Genomic DNA, 22,247 nt, shown 5'->3' with positions numbered 1-22,247 from the left:
ATAACAATTTCTCCTTCCAACCCTGCAATTTTTTCCAGATTCTTTCTTTGAACTCTGCAAAAATAGCCTTTTTCGATCTCCCTATAATCGTCGGAAGCCCAAGGTACTTTTCATGTCTCTCAACCTCACGAACCCCAAGAGTATCAATAATTTCCTACGACGAGTCGCACACACCTTTTTGCTAAAAGTAATTTCGGTCGTGCATAGATTGACATTTGGACCCAACGCTCTCTCATATTTGCTAATAATGTCAGCCATAACGGAGCATTCTTGCACAGTGGCTCTAGCAAAAAGAATACTATCATCTGCAAAGAATAAATGTGATACTCGGGGAGCACCCCTACAAACTCTGGCACCATGGATGAGCTTATTAGAAGCAGCTTTTGTCAACAGGGTAGAAAAGGCATCCGCACATAACATAAAATGATAAGTTGAAATAGGATCTCCTTGACGTAGTCCCCTTGAAGGAACAACCTTACCCGACACTTTTTCCATTTATTTTAAAAGCAAAAGTAACACTGCTCAAGCACAGCATAACCCTCCCAATCCAAGTACGAGAGAACCCCATCTTCTCCATTACTTTCTCCAGAAAAGTCCACTCTACCCGATCATAAGCTTTGCTCATATCCAACTTTAAAGCGACATTTCCATTCTTCCCTTCCCCTCCCCTTTTCATAGAATGAAAAATCTCAAAAGCTACAATAGCATTATCTATTATAAGTCTCTGCGGCACAAAAGCACTTTGATTTTGTGAACCTACCTCCCCAAGAAATCCCTTTAGTTTATTGGCCATAGTTTTCAAGATGATTTTGTAGATTATGTTGCAACAACTAATAGGCCTAAAATCATATACAAGTTTCGGCTCCTTGCATTTCGGGATTAGAACAACACAAGTATTATTTATAACATTCAAATCACGCTCACCTCTCCACCAATCCTTCACAAAACGAATAATATCCGGGCCTACTATATGCCAAAATTTCTGAAAAAATAAAGCATGCATACCGTCAGGTCCCGGCGCCTTATTTGGTGCATTTGGAACAACGCAGTTTTGATCTCTTCACCCGTAGGTTCTTGATCCAAAATAGCGTTCATTTCATCTATAACTACATGATCGAGCCCTTCAAGGGCTCCTTGGAAGCCAATGGGGGAGCTAGTAGTAAACAGGTTTTGAAAGTATGCCGATATAAGCCTCTCCAAGTCCACCCGTTTATTTTTCCACTCATCATCATCATTCATAAGACCATCTATCCGGTTTTGAGATTTTCTTTGGCTAGCTTTGTGGTGGAAATATTTTGTATTTTTTATCCCCATCACGAAGTTCGTTTGCTCGAGCTCTAATAAACCAATAGAACTCTTCTAACCTTCTCAAGTCCTCCAATTCACAAGACAAGGATTTACACCTCTCAAGAGAAGCTCCATCCATTGGGCCTTGCTTAAGTTCCCGCATTTCCTTCTCAATTTTTTGTATTTTCTTTTTAGTTTCTCCGTTTTTTTTATATTGCTACACTTTCTTATTTTGAAAATTTTTAATTAATTACAATATTTTTCATTTTTGACATTCTTTTTTCTCTATATCTGTAGGATACTAAAAATAAAAGTGTAGCGACTTAAAAAAAAAAAAAAGCCATATGGAGTACTTATTTACGTTGTACTGTTAAAAATTCCATTTGCGTACCAGCGAAACAGGAAAGCCGAAGACTGGCCGATCTACCATCGATAAGCGCTCACTTCCTCGCTCACTCTACTCTCTCAAATTCCAAAAAATCATAAATCAATTTTCAAACAAACAATTTCATATTTTCCAAGTAAATTTAATGATGAGGGTTCTGCCCTTTGGGTTACTGCTAGTCTTAGCTTCTGGGTTGTCAATCATTCTCATTTACATCAATGGAATCTCCAATATTGGTACTCCCTTTTTCTCTCTCCTCTTTTCTTCAATTTACAATTGCAAGTTTGAAATTTGATTTTTGAATTCTGGGTATTTTTTTAGATTCAAAATCACGGCTTTCTGATCAGGATTTGGAGGCATTACTTGCTCTTCAGAATAGTTTTCAACAGTGTGTGGTAAGCTTCTTACTGTTTCATATACTGGCTTTTCGTTAAACTATGTTAATTCAAATCATTGTACTATGAATTGCATTTTCCTTTTGGGTTTTGCTTTGCCAATCGATCTGTTGCGTTTGATGTCTTGAATGAATTAATTGTTGTTGAATAGTTGATAGTATGATTTGAACTAATTAAAATACGGATGAAGGTAGTATGAAATATATGGATATAGTTGGACGGTGGTATGATTATTGTAAACTTGGTATAATGTGTATTAACTGGATGTTTTTGGCGTAAATGTGAGTGTCCCATTTTATGTTGGAGTGTTGAGTGTTAGGGTGTTTGTGGTGCAGTGATGTGCTATTGAATCATACAACTTGTCCAATTAGGCTTTCTATTCTTTGTTTCCATCAAAACTAAGATAGACTACCTTGCTTCAACAACTTGTCTCAACAACTTTTCCATGATTATTGGCAATGATTATATGTTTTCAATGGGGTACTAATTGTTGATTCGCACAATGTGTTGTGATCTGGCCTATTGCCTATCTTCTAAGGTTGATGTCAAAGTCATGTTGCTCAGCGTCATCAGAAAGTACTTGCTTTGATAAAAAAGAAGTTAGATTCATTGTCTAGTTATTATGAACATATGTTTATGTATATATATATATATATATATATATATATATATATATATATATATATACGTCTATACGGAGTATAATTTTTGGGGGAAGAAGGTGGATAAAGCTTGGTACAAGTAGTGAGGAAAAAGCTACAATATCATGGACATAAGAAACCCCATCTGAAAGATTATTGAAATATGCCTTGAATCTGTTATAAGTTGTGAACGAGCAAGTTTGTAGGGGAATCACGTATGGAAGGTTGGAGCTATAGTTCATGAGAGAGTGAGCTATCGTTCAGAGGGCCATTTTAGATTTGCAGTGGTGGATATATAATTATAGGCGAGTGAGCTATAGCTCTTGCGTGCACATGGTACCAACGAGCTATAATGATGGCTAATCTAACTATCTAAGATAGTACTTTGAGTCTCTAGTGATCATCCGTCTGTTGATCATTGATCATTCCAATCTGTTGATCATTCTGTTTAATCTATTGAGTGTTCTAGATCAAGTATGTAACTTGTATTTCCTTAAGAATATCTATGTTGTACACACTTGGATTTGGGTGTCGTGTCTAATATGGTGTCGGATCCTTTGACGCTCCAGATTTTATTACATTTCATATAAGACCACTATATATTTGGATGTCATGTCGTGACACTCTACGTAAAACCGGGTTATAGAGTAACATAGATTAAGACCAATAAAACTTTTCTTGTTGACGTAGCCAATGTGTTGGTGAACCACGTAATATGTGTTTCTTATTGATTTTGTTCATCTTTCTTACATCCGTTCTAACATATTGTATAAAGAGCTAGGGTTTTTATTCTGGTGAAAAATTTGAAGATCGACAAGTTCATAGGGAGGAATGGTTTTCATCTGTGGCAAATCAAGATGCGGGCTTTGTTGAAGCAACAAAGTTGTGGGCGCAGTTGTCAAAGAAGACATCGGATTTCATAACCGGTGAGATTGCCTTCTGGAAGGAGAAGACAATCTTAATAATTATAGTGTCTCGCAGATTAAATCATTACCGAGGTTTGTAGGAGGAAACCCCATTAGTTCTATGTATATGACGAAGTCTTTCACCAACAAGTTGCTTATGAATCAATGTCTATTTAGTTTGCGAATGTTTGAAGGTACTCCTCTTAAGAAATACCTAGATCAATTACAATTTTTATTAGAATTGTATAATACTTCTGTTTCGTGATATTCACGACACTTTTGTTTTTAAAAGCGTTCTGCCTTTCAATCAATCAATAAATCATAGCCTTAATCCCATAAGTGGGGTTGGCTTCATGAACCAATAGTGATTATTTCGTTTAGTCATTCATAAGCTCTACTTGCCTTATTTTTAAAAAATATCTCTCCTTTACTAACAATTAAATGTATCCCTATTAACTAATTCCTTTTAATACTTGCAACACTTCCATAACACAGTAATGTCACAGTACTTGCAACACATTACAATTGGAAATTTTTTTTTTGTTGAAAGTTATACTATAATCCTTATTTTAATCTCATGATCCACTAAATCATACACCTAACAATCTCTCACCCTCGTTTTAAGTGTATTAAATAAGTGTGTGTTACAAATATTAAAAAAAATGGAGGAAGTATATACTAGAAAATTTCCACTTTGGTCTCTTCTCATAATTTTAGTAAAACTTTGTGCAATATTTAGTTTTGTGATTATTACGAACGGAGGGAGTAGGCGGAGTATTGATCTTAGAGTCGAGGACAAGGATGCTGCCTTAATTATCTTAGTATCTATACCATTGTCATATGAGAATTTTGTGTAGTCTTGTATGGTTGGTAAAGATAAGGTGACTCTAGAAAAGGAGGCTAGGTCTGGTTTTCATATTGAGAATCAAGCTATAAAATGTTTGGTTATAGGTATAAAAGTGGAGGCAATGGAGAGGAGATTTTGGGATGTAAATTCAAGAAACCATTTTTTAAGGGTTTTAGACCTAATGATGTTTGTAATGATTGTAAGGAGAAGGGACATTAGAAATCTAACTGTCTTAAGAAGAGACCATAATATAATAAGCTCCAATTTAGACAATGGTTGCTGATACACATCACTTCATTGTGTAGGTGGGTGTCTTATTATATGTGTTTGCGTAAAGAGTGCTCTATAGACTACAAGAGGTAAATGGAGATAGTATTTCCATGGCCAACATAAGTATGCAAGATAGATGGTATAGGTTTACTTAGAATATATGGACACATGATGGTAAATTTTGCATGTTTTATTGTGCTAGGCTATGTTACTTGTATTTGGGTACCCATTCCCTATACGGGTATGTGTCTAAGTGTCCGATTCGGCTATTTTGTGAAAATATTTCATGATTTCGAACTAAAATGAAGTGTTTTAGTGTCCTACCTATATCCGAGTTTCGTGGGCCTAACAAAAATGATAAGCCCGTGTAAGGTTTAACATAGTTGTTAGGCTTGTTTCACTCATGACGAAGGATCTAATTTCACTCAATCTATAAGACAATAAGGGATTCAGCTTAAGAGGTGACCATAAAGTGTTGTATGTCTGCTAGTGCTGAAAGGTCTTACCAGGAGACCAAGGGTCTACTTTTTCGGTCTACCGTTGTCTAGTGTTTGAAAATGTGCGCCTAGGCTTCAAGGGTCATGCGCTTTTTATAGCCGTGTATGCAAGGCGATTTCGATAAGGCGCACAGAGTAAGGCGCATTGAGGTGCACAAATGTTTTTTTTTCTTTCCAAAATTTGTATTATTGTTTATTATATGTGCCTCATTTCAATGAGAAGGCGTGCCTTAGGCGCAAGGAACTTGGAAACACCTTTGGTGTGCCTTTGAGACTTTTTATACATTGATGCTGTCACATCGTAAGTCTTGTGGAGCAACTAGTCACTCATTCTCACATCAAGAGTGATGAACCAGGAAGAAGTTAGTTAACACTTCCTAAAGGTACGATTGTATAGACATGGTGGCTTTTGCACTATGTATTGATGAAGAGGTGGATATTTCTTAGTTGTTCAAGGGAGTTATTTTATATACTGTATGCTCAATGGCTTGCCGCAATGGGAGATGATATGGAGTCACCTCATAGTAATTCAACTTAGAACTTGTTTTAAGGCTTTTAGAGAAAAAGATCGTCACGTGTAGATGGGTGTCATGGGTCTTCAAAGGGAAGGATTTAACCAAATATAGTGCTCACATAATTGCAAGAAGGGTTCTTTAGAAAAGGGATTAGATTACAAGGAGATTATCTCACTCGTGGCTAGACATACTTCCGTCATGGTGCGACTAGTAATGCACATCAAAGTTTGGAGCTTGAGCAACTAGTCACAAAGTTCAACTACAACAGGAATCCGTATAATTTTTGTGTGTATTACAACAAGGTGAAAGGTGTGTTGTAGCTCGGTGACTCGGTGTATGCTAAGTTTTGCGCTAAGTCTATCCTTCCATATGCTAGGAAGGAACATTGGCAAGCTATGTGGTACCTTAAAGGTACATTTAATGAATGTTCGAATCTAGAGTAAGTTCCAATGTTATTTGAACTTGGTAAATATTTGAAGATATTAGTTACCCTTTAGGATTCCTGCATTAGAGAGTACTACATATACTTGGGTTTATCCCTAGCTATCATGTTTTGGGAAAAATCTTATAATCTTATGATTTCATTTAATATTTAAGTCTTTAGCGATCATTTATTGATCATTCAGAGTATGTTGATTATTCATTTGTTGGTAATTTTAGATCTATTTTGTAATAAAATACGGAGGGAGTATAAAAAACAAATGTTATTGTATAATACGTTGGATTTATCATAATGTATAATTTCGTAATATCAATTTTTCTATATTTTTATTAACATGTAATTAGATAAATTAATGGAAAAGTTGTGTCTCAACATACGTGTTTGGTCAAAGTGTAATACTTTAAAAAACACTGATAGTGTAAATTGTTGCAAGTAAAAAAAAAAAAAAAGGAGGAAGTATATATTGTTTAAATATTGGGCTTGTATTAATTGGGCTTAATCGGCAATTTTGGTTCCAAGTACTCAGATCCGGAGCCCGTATTTACAGCGTACTGAACCGGAATCAGAACTAGAACCAATTGCAACAGGTGCCCAACTTTATTACTCGAAATCAAAACTTGCTTTTAGAACCGGAACCTAATTAGGTTTCGGTTCGGTTCTCATTCAGGGTACCTAAAATTTTGCTTAACCCCCCTCCCCCCGGAAAAAAAACCCAATGGTGAACCAAGTAACTAAGTAAGTATGTGTGAATTTCTTGTTAATTTTGCTTTTCTTTCTTGTATCCGTTATAAAACAAACTTTGTAACTTTTCTTTTGTGTTGTATACTATTCTCTTATGCAAGTTTGTCTTGTTGCCTGAAAGATGGGATTAGTGTTTTCTGTAGGCCCTTCTTTTAAGGTTGAATTCCTGAACATGTAAAGCACCCAAGTTGTCTTAATGAAAATAAACCTTGTTCAAACGGACCAGCATGGCCTACTTTACTATGTTTAAGACTCTTAAGAATTGATGCCTTCAATTGTTGATTTTTCATAATTAATTTTGTGTCTGCTCTTTATTGTTGCAGAGTGCAAATGGCTTGGGTTTGAGAGTTGTATTTGAAAAACATAGTTGCAAAGTTACAATGACATTTCCTGATGAAACTGTCTCCAAATGGGTAATTCTATTTAGTTTCTTTATAGGGCTGAAAATTGGTTTTTTTATGTCCACATCATCTTCACCATGTTATAATTCTTTAATTAAGAGTTGCTGCTAAAATGCCTATAATTTTTTACAGAATGACCCTAAAACAGGAGAGGCTGAAGGCTTGTCCCATGAATTCAATCTTTGTGAAGCTGTGGCAACCTGGGAACAGGTTAGCTGACTTTTTCTTGTATCATTTATTTTTAGAACAGTAAGGAGGTAAAGAAAAATATTATGCACAATGTTGATTTAGAAGTTGTCATTCAAAAATTTCAATATCATATTGTTTCCCTGTTACAAGGAGGAGAAAGGAATGGAAAAAAAAAAAAAAAACAAAGGTTCACAATCTTGTTTATGAATCATTTCAATGATTGTTTTGTGGAGAACTTTCAGTCATGATTTAATTCGATGCTCTTCATTGATCTGTTATTTAGTGAGCTGAATTTCCCAGGTTAGAAATAGTACAACAGTCTTGACAAAAGAGTACATTGATGCTCTGCCTAATGGCTGGGAGGATTATGCATGGAAAAGGATCAACAAGGGAATCCAGCTGTAAGTTTTTTTTTACACAGAGAGATGCCATTGCCAGCTTGATGTACTTATTATTGCAAAGTATATCACAGAAGATATATTGCCTTACCCTTTGTTTGGATTGAAGGAAATGGAGGGAAAGGAAGGGAGTTGGAGGAGGGATGGAGTATCTTTCATTTGTATAACAAATGAGGAAGGAAGGGAATTGGAGGGGAGAGAAGTAGAGGAATTAAATTGTAAGAAATTGATTCTCCAACAATGGAGAGATTAGGAAGGAAAACTCATCATTCTTCCCTTCCCTTCCTCGCCTTCTTTTCCTTGCCCATTCTTTATCCAAACAAACTTGTGCTGATTAATTGCTAATGACTCAAGTATGGACATTGTCTCTTGAATGGAGTATAAGCAAGACATATCTGCCTATTGTGGGGGGGTTGGGGCCCTTGGGGGCAGGAGAAGGGAATATATCAAATGTTCATTTTTTAATCAATTTGTGTCATGCAGTACCTGATATGCCTGATTGCCTCTCTGTAAAACCGCCAGTCCAACATGAATATTTTGAGTTGCAGAAATAATTGTCGAAACAAGGCCCTTTGCATGGAGAAACTCTCTCTGGTTCTTCCTCTTACACCTCCTTATTATCCGAAGCAGTTTCACCGTTGTGCTGTGGTAGGGAATTCTGCAGATCTTCTGAAAACCAAGTTTGGCCAAGAGATAGACTCTTTTGATGCTGTTTTCCGACAGAATGGTGCACCTATTCAGGTCTTAAATCTTCTCTAAATTGTACTTGATGTGCAATGATTCACTTCTAATTATTGGTTTCTTGGACATGCAACAGAACTATTCTGAATATGTAGGCTCAAAGAGTACATTTCGTCTTCTGAATAGAGGGTCTGCCAAAGCTCTAGATAAAGTTGCTGAGCTGTATGGTACAAACTTTACTTGACTTCTTTGAGGTTTAATCAATATGCTTTAGAGTATCTGATAGGAAAATCTTGCAGATGCTGGAAAGGAGGCCTTGATAGTTAAAACAACTATTCATGACATAATGAGCAAAATGATCCGGGTTTGTATTCATTCCCTTATTTCTTTTGTTTGCCCCTTGGTTTAAGCGTAGTGATTTTTCCTTTAGTCAGTTGTAATTTGAGCCGACACCCATCTCTTTCAGTCTAATTATACATACTTGGGAAATGGATACGTTATCCTCTGGCTTTTCCCTTCATTTATATTTTTTGAAATTGCGAATTTGGTATGTAAAAGGGGGTGTGCTTTATAATAATAGTAGTGGAACTGTTTATAACAAACTCAAATTGATTTAAAAATGCTCATGATATCTGTGATTTTTTTATTTCTTTGATTAACTATCACTGGTAGTGTGTTCTTGCTGTCCCTGAGCTATCTACACCTACTTTATTGCACTAAATTTATTTTTTCCTCCCTTTTGCAGGAAATTCCTATTCTCAATCCTGTATATCTCATGTTAGGTACATCCTTTGGCTCATCTGCTAAAGGAACGGGACTTAAAGCGTTGGAGTTTGCACTTTCTATATGTGACACAGTGGATATCTATGGCTTTACTGTTGATCCGGGTTACGAAGAATGGTAATACTGAATAATGCTGTCATGATTATGAGCTTCCATTTTGCTCTGTAAATCAGTAATTAAAGTGTATTAGCTCTTTTTCTGATTGACAATTGTTGACAATCTCAGGACTAGGTATTTTTCTGAATCCCGTGGAGGTCATACTCCTTTACATGGTCGAGCATACTACCAGATGATGGAGTGCTTGGGTGTGAGTGTCACGTGCGATTTTCTTGTTGTTTTTTTTTTTCTGCGCTCCATTTTCTTTCTTTCATTCTGAAGACTGTATTTATCAGACAACAGAGCATTAGCCACTTTAATCTCCCTTAACATGAAAGTTACCTAAATTATTGTTTACATCCAATCTGAAGACAGTCCATTTTGTCATGTGGAAAATACAGTTGTGCTATGTTTCTCAGCTATTCAAAAACTGCATCTTTGTGCGGCTAGTATTTGTAATTCAGGCCAAGCTAAGATAATAAGAAATGACTTTCTTTCACCGACTTGAAAAGAAAAAGAACGATCCTTGACATTTTTGTTTTTTCATTTTGTAGCTGATCAAAATTCATTCTCCCATGCGTGCTGACCCAAATCGTGCTGTGAAGTCGCTTCCCAGCCGCAGCATTATTGCTGCTGCAAGGATTGCATCTGAGAAGATATTGGCGTAAGTAATCTTGAAGGCATTTGCCTCTTCTATCTGCACTAAGATTTAATTCTAAGCTTGTTCCTTGGGTATATCTGCGTATTATTTGATGTCACATTGTCACCCTTGAAATTAATTTTAAAGTAAATGAAGGCTGAAGCATATGGATGCTTATGTTACTTGATGCTTAATATTGAGAAGTTCTCCCCCACATAACAGTTTCAACCCTTTACAGGAGAGTTGGAGCTGGCTCGACCGATCCACTAAGCCAATGTTCCATAATAAAGAAGCAGCAATTTGATCGGAAGCCCAAAACAACCCTCCGGAAGGCAGCTCTTGAGCACCAAAAATATGTCAAAGGGGCAACACTGTATCCTGTGGAGCATAATCCTGGCCATGGCTTGCTTTGCACAGTACCCCAGTAATTAGTTTTGCTGTTGACCATGTTTTGAACTGACAAGACAGTAATTCTGTTAAAAAAAAAAAAAAAAAGTCATTCTGTTAAAAAAAGTCAAAAACTGACAAGTAGTTTTGGAGAAATGGAGTAGATATCTGTGGATTTATGGGCAATTGAGTGTTTTTGGACCACTATTTTTATAACCTGGTGAGGTATAAGGGACAACATTTTTTGTCATTAATTTCACTGTACTTAAGCTGTAACATGCTGTAATTGCTTTTAATACGTAGTACATAGAAATAGTGCGTGGCCTGGACAATGCTCTAGGTTTTTGCTTTGAACAATTGTTGGATATATTGTGAAATAGAGAGAACGAGAGAGAAATTAGGGAGAAAATTGATCAGTCTATTTCTATTCCATTGATGAGTATATATATATATATATATATATATATATATATATATATATATATATATATATATATATATATATATATATAATATAATTAGGGTTTGCTTAGATAGGAATATAAATCCTAGATCTATCTAGAATATTCTGAAATGATACAAGGGGTAAAATGGGCATTCATACAATATTTCATAACACTTCCCCTTGAATGTCCATTATTGAAGATTGTGCCTCATTAAAACCTTACTACGAAAAACCCTGTGGGACAAAAACATAGTACAGGAAAAAGAGTATATCATTCTTCGTAATACGCTTGCAATGCAGCCTCATTAAAAACCTTATCGGGAAACCCAATGTGGGACAAAATCATGGTCAAGGAAAAAATAGTGCAGCGCGTATTTTCTCCCCCTGGTGAATACATAACGTATTAACGTGAAGTTTTCCAGTGCAGTAAATCCGGCGCGATATGGTTGGGTAACTTCTTCCATGTAGCAGAATATCATTTCTTGATGATTGATCCTTTCAAATTGAATTTGAATCTTCAAATCTTCACATGGACTTATTGAGGCGTTTTCATTTCTTCATACTTGTGGAAATAATACAAGTGTTTACCATTATTTCATTCAATAGTTTTGTTTCGAATTATCATAACAATTAGGTGTATGCCTTCTTCTGGAGGTCATATATACTACAAAATGATGATCAATAATTGATCACATTATCCAAACATAATTTCATGGCAACACTTGATATCATCATATATATTTCATTTTCCAGTATCATATGAATTAAGAAATTAAACTAATTACATATTTTGCTCATGACTCTTTTGGACCATAAGAATATTATTCTCACTCAATGGTATCTCAACTTTATTCTTTAATTAGACATTTCATGTTTTATATGAGAGTCCGCCAATGAATACAAAGACTTGTTGAATCTCACATACTCAACCTTCAGGTTGAGATATCAATGACGTAGTCACATTGACTTTTCATGAGTTTGATAATAATTGTAATATTCAAGATATTAAATATGTTGGGCTAGGTATTTAAATATGTCATATATAAGTTATTCAGGAACTCTTTTTACATGAATCATAACAAGCTATTATTAAATCGATGTCATCAATAATAATTTCATCACTAGTGTAAACCCATTGGAATATAAATATTTCTTTGTAAGTTCCCATCGATGTTGTATATAGTTATATACTTCTTACTATATATCGGACAGACATTCACACATACCACAATTAATATATAGAAACTAACTAGTGCATGCAATATGAGATATAGGAATCATAATAAGATATTAAACAAAATATACAATGAGTAATGCATCTAACAATTTCCTAAACATGCAATAAGCAATCCATTAACATATGACTCACGCATGCACATGGATATAAGACTCAAATTAATGCAAGACACTGTACAGTGTAGATTTAAAAATCCATATTTCATTGGACTTTTGGTCCATGATAAACTTTTAATTATTATCATTATGTCGACATTAAAATGGACATATATATTTTAGATCCCTTATTCACTAGTCCATTCTAAAATGCATATGCATATTATTTATCGGTTCCATAGTATACCGGTATTATAAAATTCAATAAGATACAAGTTCGCATGCTAATCTACTATGATATCTGAATGCATCTCCAATTGGTACCATTAAAACATTTTTTTTTTCATATCATAGGCCATCTAGTATAATTCTCAGATATCTATATATACCACTTCTATCTACAATATTTCATACATTATGGTATTAATATCAACTGCACTATCTTGCCATATATCACATATATTGGAACCGATCTTACAATCTACACTTCAGGTGTAGTGATTTAACGAAAATAGGCAAGATCCATCTCAATGTATGCACATTCTCCTATGACCACAATATATATCTTTTGCATTTGAATGGGTCATAACGGTGTACAAATCAAATAATAGATGTGCAACCTATCTTGACATAAAAGTTGGCATGTAACTTTACAAAGTATATATCATTATTATAGGGATCAACTAATTATTATTTTATAATTTTGCCAACTTACTTCAATTCTTCCCCCCTAAGTTGGTAAAATATTTCAAATATTGGGGCAATTTTTCACCAACTTAGAATATAATTTCATGTGCTACAAATTTCATCTCGTAGGATAATCATATATATTCAACAAATTTATATTTCTTTTGGAGAATAATGAATTTTGTTCTCTTCTAGAGATCAATATTAATAGGGGGTAATAAATTGTGTCGTTGTCTATGTTCTTATTCTATTTCTTATGTGCTGACATACAATAGCCCCAATCAAGAGAATTGTAATACAAATATAAACTTTCTTGTAATTACACTAGGTGGTGATCTTCGGGATCACTAAAAACATTGACAGTATGATACTAGTTATTTAAAATTTCCACATATAACTTGTACGTGGTGAGCTTCCAATCACCTAATATTTGTCAACATATAAATTATTCTAGTGAAATTCTGGTCAGCAATTATTCAGAAAACCAGTATGTTATCTCTTGAACTCTTTTTTTTTTAAACACAAACTATTTAAAAATCACAATCCAAATATACCTCAATTTCAATGTTATGTCTTGCTATTCAATTCATTTCATATACCTAACATTGAGAGAGCGTCAGCACAACATCAAATGAAACTTCAGGTTTCTATAACGGGAATTTATTAAACCCCGGATGGCCTCATTTTTTAATTATCACATCCAATCACTTTTTCTTTAGTAAGTATTTAAATTATAGTCAGTTTTATAATATTGGTGATCACCTTATTAAAGATACTTTATGCATGGTCATGAGTATGATGTGATATAAGTACACCAATGTGTTTCTTTCTACAACTGGCAAGACAATTAACTAATACTCATACTCTGGTAGAATATTGATTGTAATATTGATACATGCTAATCTTGTTGGACAACATTTTATACTCTTCTGGAGTACTTTACATAATCGTAACACATTTAATGTACTATAAATGATCTATTCAGGAGCTCCATCAAAATGTGTCATTTTCTCAAATTTGTCAGTTGTCAATTATTGCTCCTTTCCTCTTCCAAGGATTCTTATCGTTGTAACCCTTAGGATTACCACACTTCAAGTGTGCTAGTTTCAATAGCAACTGATCTTGTCCTTCTAGGACATCAACTTATATATACATTTATAGCTAGTATATAGGTAATGACATTTATTCATATCCATCTTCAAGATGGTATCATTCTCAATATTGGTTATCATGTGGCCACCTCTATTAAGAAATATATCATTGATATTTAGGATAGTATATATATGTACCAAACTGACCATCAACATATTTAATTATTTATGTGCAAGGATTACATAAAAACAATGGAATAAACACTATCTCCCCCTAATCCTTGCATATGGGGGTATGAAAATAGTCCAACAATCTTTATATCTGTTGGTCCTTTTAAGTCATGAATTCTTTTAGCAATGCATGTATCAAGCAAAATTATTCTTTTTCTCTTGCCCAATTATATGAATCTTTATATTGAAAATTCTCAAAATTAAAGTATGGGCATAATGAATACATTTTTCAACTAAGAAAATCATAATGTCATGCTTAATTTTTTAAACTCATAATCAACACTATTTCTTGCTCAAATAGATATTCTTATAAACTTTTCATATGATCAAGAAATTATCATGCAAACATACTTGTTATATATCCTATTAATCCCACAAATTCCTATTCACTTATGGGGGTAAATAAATCATGTAATATATGAATTATCAATTCTCACCTTGAGTTCGATATGCAGATAGAATATTATACAAAATCTTTTGTATATTCTCTTATGACATTGTGCTTATAAAACCACATTAGTATTGGAAATGGTAGATAATTTAAGCAACATACTTTACAAACTAATAGTAATTTAAAGGCATATACGTATCTTCATGTTATTTTGGAGAGTTTTTTTTTTATTTATTTTTTATTTATTTTTTTTTACCCTTCATAATTTAAAGAGGTTCAGAACCATATATAAAAATTACCTTCCTAATTATGACTCTTTCTTTTATTTTAATAAAATAGTACTATTTGGTACTTTGCTACACAACTTGACTGGTTCACTATATTCTACCAAAAACGGTATTAACATGATACAATAATCACTTGATTCAATCAAGATAGTTTAGACTCCTAAAGTTAAATATGTAACACAATTAATATCTACATTTACGTACTCCAGGACTAATACAAGTTTATTTCTATTGTACTAGAAAACTAGCATATATGCTTTAAACAAGGAGGAAGTTTTTAAGATAATTATTGAACCTGTAAAAGAGAATAATAATGGATACTCTATATCAATTGTCCATATATTCAACATTTTATTAATCTCAAAGGCAATCATTACCACTAACAATTAAAATTAACTTCAAACACTACTAACAAATAATGATATCAATCTTCATATGAAATAATATTTTAAGTGTCTTCTCATTACTACTTATGGAATAAAAAAGGCACAATTCAATGCACATAAGAATTGAACATCATAATTCAACCGACTCCAATATACCATACCATACGCATATCAGAGTAAAAATACGAAACATCAAAAACTTTGGACAATATATATGTCCACCATCATCCAATAATGCTTTATTATAAAAAGGTAGCAATGATAATCCTAAATCAAGCACGTACAATAATATATAAGCTAAGGTAGAAATAATCAAGTATAAAAATCATTGAATCATAAAGATATATATGTATATATATATATGTATATATATATATATATATATATATATATATATATATATATATATATATATATATATATATATATATATATATATATATATATATATATATATATATATATATATATATATATATATATATATATATATATATATATATACCAAATTGTGTTCTTCATCATGCATATAAGAAGATTATACAAACTATTTAATCATTTATTTTAAAAGGTGATGATTTCATGATAAATTTTATACTATTTATTTCAGTAAATACAAAACATTTACCTTGATGACGATTAGTTTTCCTTTTTTTTATTTATTTATTATTTTTTTTTTTTTTGCTTTATCGAATAGGATTGATTTCCATATTGTTATAAGTTATCGTATCATAGCCAATATAATTTGCCAGTATCATAAACTATAACACTGAACATAAAGATTAGCATAGAAAGTTAATTTGATCCTATTATTTATTAACAAAACGATAAAATAACGTAATCGATTTACCGACTTGATAAGCCGTTAGGATTTTGATAAACAAGTCCAATTGATGATCAACAAATATCTCAAAAGCTTAAATGGAATTTGCCGATCATGCTATAAAATTCTATACTAATTCAAAGTCACAGTAACCAAAAAAAAAGGAATATTGACCAATACGATACAATGCAATACAATTATACAAATAAAAAAAAAATAATAAAATTGTGCACATGTGAATAGGATAATCACAAATTCATTATGAAATTGCTCTTAATAATCATTGTTGAACAAAATAAAGCGGAAAAAGAATAAATTGCAATAGAAGTAGTATACGTTAATTTAAGTGATATTATCAAATCGATGGAAATAAAATCGAAATTATTCATATTCGCTTGTACATAGAATTATTTACATAAAGCAATTTGAAGTATATGCGTACCTTTGATAGAGATCTAAATTAAACGATTAGTCGCCTTGTCGGCCAAGGTTAATGCTTAATCGACTAAGATTAAATTCCTGGTATTAGAGTAGATTAATCAAATTCAATCGGGTAGAGCTTTGGTGCTGATAACGTATTGTGAAATAGAGAGAACAAGAGAGAAATTAGGGAGAAAATAAATTGATCAGTCTATTTCTATTCCATTGATGAGTATATATATATACAATATAATTAGGGTTTGCTTAGATAAGAATATAAACCCTAAATCTATCTTGAATATTCTGAAATGATACAAGGGGTAAAATGGGCATCCACACAATATTTCATAACAGGATAGACAAATTCGTTTATTTTTTATTTTTTATTTTTTGTTATTTTTAATTTTTTTTTCCAATCTTTTTATTTATATTACTTGTAGCTTTCATTTTACCTATGAATATATTTATATATTTGCTTATCTTTTGAATTGTATGAATTTAAGTAATTATCCTCGTCTTTTTGGAGGTTGTCTGTTTATAGAATATATATACGTTCATTGTCTTGATGTGATTCAAGTATGCTCAACCGTTATTAATTATCAGATAATATGTTGTAATGTACAATGATCTATGTTAGATTTTATGAAACTCCTCTGATTGGAGTGTTTTCCATTAATCAATATATATAGGGGTACAATCGTGAGTCCTAATCACGTTAGGAAATCTCAAGAGATAATTACAGAATATCTACAAAATATATCCTTCCATAACATAATACAAAGAATATTAATCATGTATTCTATCACACCCCCGCAGTCGTAGCGGGAGGAGGGCGTACGCTAAGATTGGATCTGAAATCCACAAATAGTTGTCGAGGTAGGCCTTTCGTGAAAATGTCAACGAACTGATACCGTGAAGGAACGTGTAAGACCCGTACATGCCCCAACGCCACCTTTTCTCGAACGAAATGAATGTCCATTTCGACGTGTTTGGTGCGCTGGTGCTGTACGGGATTATGAGATAAATAAATGGCACTGACATTATCACAATAAACAAGAGTAGCCTGCCGGAGAGGACAATGGAGCTCTAATAGAAGATTACGGAGCCAACAAGCCTCGGAAACAACATTTGCGACGCCTCGGTATTCTGCCTCTGCACTTGATTTAGATAGAGTTGGTTGACGCTTAGACGACCAAGAAATAAGATCGTCACCCAAAAAACAACAATAGTCGGAAGTGGAGCGACGAGTGTCAGGACACCCGCCCCAATCTGCGTCTGTATAAGTAATCAAGTTCTTCGGAGCTGAAGGATATAAATGTAACCCATGATCAATGGTACCCTGAATGTATCGCAGAATCCGTTTCAATGCATCATAATAAGCCTCTCGGGGATCATGCATAAATAGACAAACCTGCTGAACTGCATAAGCTATATCAGGGCGAGTAAAAGTGAGGTACTGTAATGCACCTGCAAGACTGCGATAAAGTGTTGGATCATGAAATCTAGGTCCAGCATCTGCACTGAGCTTGGATTGGGTATCCACCGGTGTCTGCGCAGGTTTACAACTGCTCATACCTAACCTAAAGCTCTGATACCATGTTAGATTTTATGAAACTCCTCTGATTGGAGTGTTTTCCATTAATCAATATATATAGGGGTACAATCGTGAGTCCTAATCACGTTAGGAAATCTCAAGAGATAATTACAGAATATCTACAAAATATATCCTTCCATAACAGAATACAAAGAATATTAATCCTATATTCTATCAATCTATATTTTGAAATCAAAGACAATAATCAAAATAATTGAAATACAAAATTTATTTTATAGTAATATTTAATTTGTCTTCTATATATTACTTGATTTACTTTGATAAGTATTAGCAAATATGAAGTAATTTAATTGATTTTAAAAAAAAAAGATTATTAATTAAATGCTTTCTAATCCGTATATATACACTACCGCCGTTTCGTAATGATCAATACAATTTGACTTTTGTACTATTTATGTGCTTATTTTGATTATTCTTTATACTAATATATGAAAAACATATGTTGCCATGTAATATATTTTTGGACTAGTCATTACGTATATTTTTATTGTATTAGCCCTTTATATGTTTAAATAGCTATGCATTGACACGTTTGTTATTCAAAGTGTTGCGATTATTATGAAACATATCGGAGGGAGTATGTATGAGTCCAGTACAAAATCATGATTGCCGCCCTTGGGAGAATCAGTAGTATATTAAGCAAACATTATAAAAATAAAAATAAAAATATTTAAAAAAAAAAACATAAAGCATATTATTCGCATAAATGAAAGAAAATCGATAGACAATGAACATAGTGTATATCACAAAATAAAAAAACACACGGTACAATAGTAATAAGGGACACTAAACCACGTACAACAACACATGCATGAGTTAATTAAAAGCAGTAAATATAGAATATGTGAAATGAACATGAAATTAAAGATTGTTCAAAACAACATACAAGATCTTCTACTATGATAAAGTAGAAGTACAAAAGTAGCTTATTTATTTTGATAGACAAACTCATAGGTTGATCTACGACACACATGTACCGCTGAAGTAGCGGTTGCAGGTTGAGCCGGAACAACACCAATTATTTGGTAGAATATCACAAGCTTCTCCGGCTGCTGCGCACGACAATGGTACGCTTTGGGCAGCCGCACCATAGGCCATCATCAAAATGATGGCCATAGTAAGCAGCAAGAGAACCTCAACATATTTCTTTGTATTCATCTTTATTTGATTATATCATATATTGATATGTGTCTTTTAATTTGTTTTCTTTTTGGTGCTACTTTGAATCCCTTTTTATAGCCGTTCATAACAAAATGTCCTACGTCTTATAACGATGTCACTTGTGAATAATGAATGCAATCAAAATCCACTATTCAACATGTGTTTAACATCGTCATTGCCACTGCTAGATGCTCTTCTTTGATGTCGGTAATGTTCAATAATTATTATTGTTAGATTATTATTACTAATTAAATGACTTTCTTAGGATGGTCAGATTTATTTAATGAAGCTTAATTTTTAAGCTACTCTAATTTATTTAAATAATAACTAGGGCGGCTAATGCGAATGTAAGCGCCAAAAGTAGCCATATTCAGAAGTTTTTTTTTGTATTATTCGACCTTATATTAGCTTCAAAATCTAGTTAAAGTATACCACGTCACGTCACATACTCCGTCTCTTATTATGCCACATCATCATTACTCAATCAACTTGAATCATATGATAAGGGGATCCGAACCACTGACCTCTTATAAGAAAGACGGTTATTTGACCATTTAAGTCAATTATCAACTATGTTATAATCACAAGGTCTAATTAAAAAAAAAAATTATAAATATCAAATACATATAATCACAAGGAATAATTAAAGTAGCAAGTACAACATACGGGCTACACACTAGTTTTCAATTAAAAATAATCAATGGAATAGGGATAATCATGACTTGCCCGTAATTTTTAGTTAATTTATAGTCCCTCAACATTTTCTCCAGCTCATCTACCATACAACCAATTGTTCCCTACAAGGAGCAACCGATGACAAATGGGTGAATACTGAAATTTTTATAATGCACTCGGAAATATGCATATTTTAAAGAATATTATAGACATTTATAAAGCACGCGAGCATAATATGTTGTTTGAGTTTGATCATTATGTTCTTTGAGTTTGAGTTATATTTTCTTTACATTATACAATATGTTCTTTAATGTATGTACATAAAAAAAAAAATGTTAAATTCAACCACCTTGTAATCATGAAAAAGAACATGTTTTCTAATGTATTATCATGTTTTTTTTGTAAAGACTTTATGTTCTTTGTAATGTCATGCTTTTTATCAAACACAAACATGTTCTTTTGTTAACCATGTATATTCTTTTTCAAACACTAGTATGTTCTTTTCACCTTTTTTAGTTTTATCGGGTGCACTATACGCATCTGGGTGTACAGATGAAACGCTCGGTACATACTACGTATAAGCAAACTGAGCAAAACTTGAAATAATTACTAGACTAAAATTTAATTTTTTTCATTTCTATATAATTGTAAATGAGTTAAATAATGCTTATACATGGAAAGTGAGAGTAATTGTTTAGGTTAATTTTTTGTCACTATTATTGCCTTTGTTTTGGGTGATACTGAAATAGCGCGTGTGTATTCATGTTCATATATTTAGAGTGGAGAGATTGGAAGAAGGGTATGGACAAATGAGCTCAATTATATTTTTTTTTGACAATAGCAAAAGCAACACACAACTACGAATAACTAGCCAGGGTAGTCCTACATTTTCTCGCGATGTCATCCGCCCGTTGAACTTGATCCCTACGAACCTTCAAGATCGTGCATCTTTGGAATACCGACCCGACCTCCCTTATCTCTTTTAGAATCCAGGTTATCAAAATTTCCTTACCTAGACTATCCTGTAAGTTGTCCATAAGAGATATGGAGTCGGATAAAATAAGGATCCCTTGCTTACCTTTAGCTTGAGCCCATTTCATCGCTTCTAGACAAGCCCAAGCCTCGCAATGGAGGGCTGACGAAGTCGCTCAATGTTTTCCCCCTTCATCCATGGCATAGCCCTGGGAATTGGCCTTAACCGCCCAACCAATCCCTGCTCTTGTAGACTTCTTATCCCAGGAGCCATCCACTTCCACTATGAAATCATCAAATCCTACTTTCTCTTTCCCTAGATGAACATAGTTAAACCCCGGGGGGATAATTGGGTCGTTCCCATTGTTGACCACCACCCCATTGGTTGAGTTCCCCTGTTGTGTAAAAGTCTCGTGGTCTTTCATTGCTAAATTTATAAGTTCCCCCACTAGCCCTGTCGTACCTCTAGCACCCTTGAAGCATCTTTCATTCCTTGCCTTCCATAGCCCCCATAAAGTTGCAATAAACAATGCACATCGGGTACTGTACTTGCCATCCTCGCTATAAAAGAGCAGGATATAGTGCTGAATCCAGCCTTTCAAGGAACTGGACTCAGGAGAGTCATGGCAAATGGTAAGGGAGCCATTCTCCCATACTTCCTTTGCCAGATTGCAGAATCTAAAGAGGTGTTGGCTGTCCTCCACCTCCACCCTACAGTGATCACAAATCTCATCAACTTGTATTCCCCTTCTAGCCAGATTAGCTTTGACTGCGATACTATCATGAAAGAGTCTCCATAGGAAAAGCTTCCATTTCGACTGAATATCCATTCTCCAGATTAGCTTTACAAAATTCTGATCCCTAGTTAGGAAGGTGGTTTTATCTAGCCCCAGATCTTTGGATAAATAGTAATAGCCAGTTTTAACCGTGTACCTTCCCGATGGGTGGAATTTCCAGTAAAGGAAGTCATCCTCTCTTGATTACGAAAGCTCCATCGAGAGGATGGATTTTGCACTATTCCAATCAAAACATTCCCTGATCTTCCCTGCTTTCCAAGAACTAGTAACCTCATCAATAAAGTCCTTCACTCTCCATTCCGAAGCGGCCCTTAAAGTTTGGTCTGAGTTTGCTAAAGGTATCTCCCCTTTTACCCAGGGCATACTGATAGCCTTGATGTTAACCCCATTTCCAACCTTCCATGCAAACCCATCTTTGAAGACCTAAGCAACCT

At 33.7% G+C, this 22,247-nt stretch overlaps 2 protein-coding genes across 2 annotated transcripts; one reads left to right on the top strand and one right to left on the bottom strand.

The window, feature by feature from the left end:
• Window positions 1-1,642: 1,642 nt before the first annotated feature.
• Window positions 1,643-10,776, top strand: LOC145568611 (sialyltransferase-like protein 2). Its single transcript, XM_081628044.1, has 12 exons — window positions 1,643-1,908; window positions 1,994-2,067; window positions 7,249-7,338; window positions 7,459-7,536; window positions 7,816-7,916; window positions 8,462-8,654; window positions 8,731-8,821; window positions 8,894-8,958; window positions 9,340-9,494; window positions 9,603-9,684; window positions 10,028-10,137; window positions 10,352-10,776. The coding sequence occupies exons 1-12, from the start codon at window positions 1,818-1,820 to the stop codon at window positions 10,539-10,541; spliced, it is 1,320 nt and encodes a 439-aa protein (XP_081484170.1). The 5' UTR covers window positions 1,643-1,817; the 3' UTR covers window positions 10,542-10,776.
• A 10,416-nt stretch (window positions 10,777-21,192) lies between these two features.
• Window positions 21,193-21,846, bottom strand: LOC145566314 (uncharacterized). Its single transcript, XM_081625771.1, has one exon. It carries the CDS (start codon window positions 21,844-21,846, stop codon window positions 21,193-21,195), a length of 654 nt encoding a protein of 217 aa, XP_081481897.1.
• Window positions 21,847-22,247: the final 401 nt, after the last annotated feature.

The sequence above is a fragment of the Chenopodium album genome, chromosome 11 (genome assembly GCF_948465745.1).
Source record: "Chenopodium album chromosome 11, dcCheAlbu1.1, whole genome shotgun sequence".
Taxonomy (NCBI): domain Eukaryota; kingdom Viridiplantae; phylum Streptophyta; class Magnoliopsida; order Caryophyllales; family Amaranthaceae; genus Chenopodium; species Chenopodium album.
Note: the sequence above shows the minus strand (reverse complement) of the source record. Positions and strands in the feature narration are given on the sequence as shown.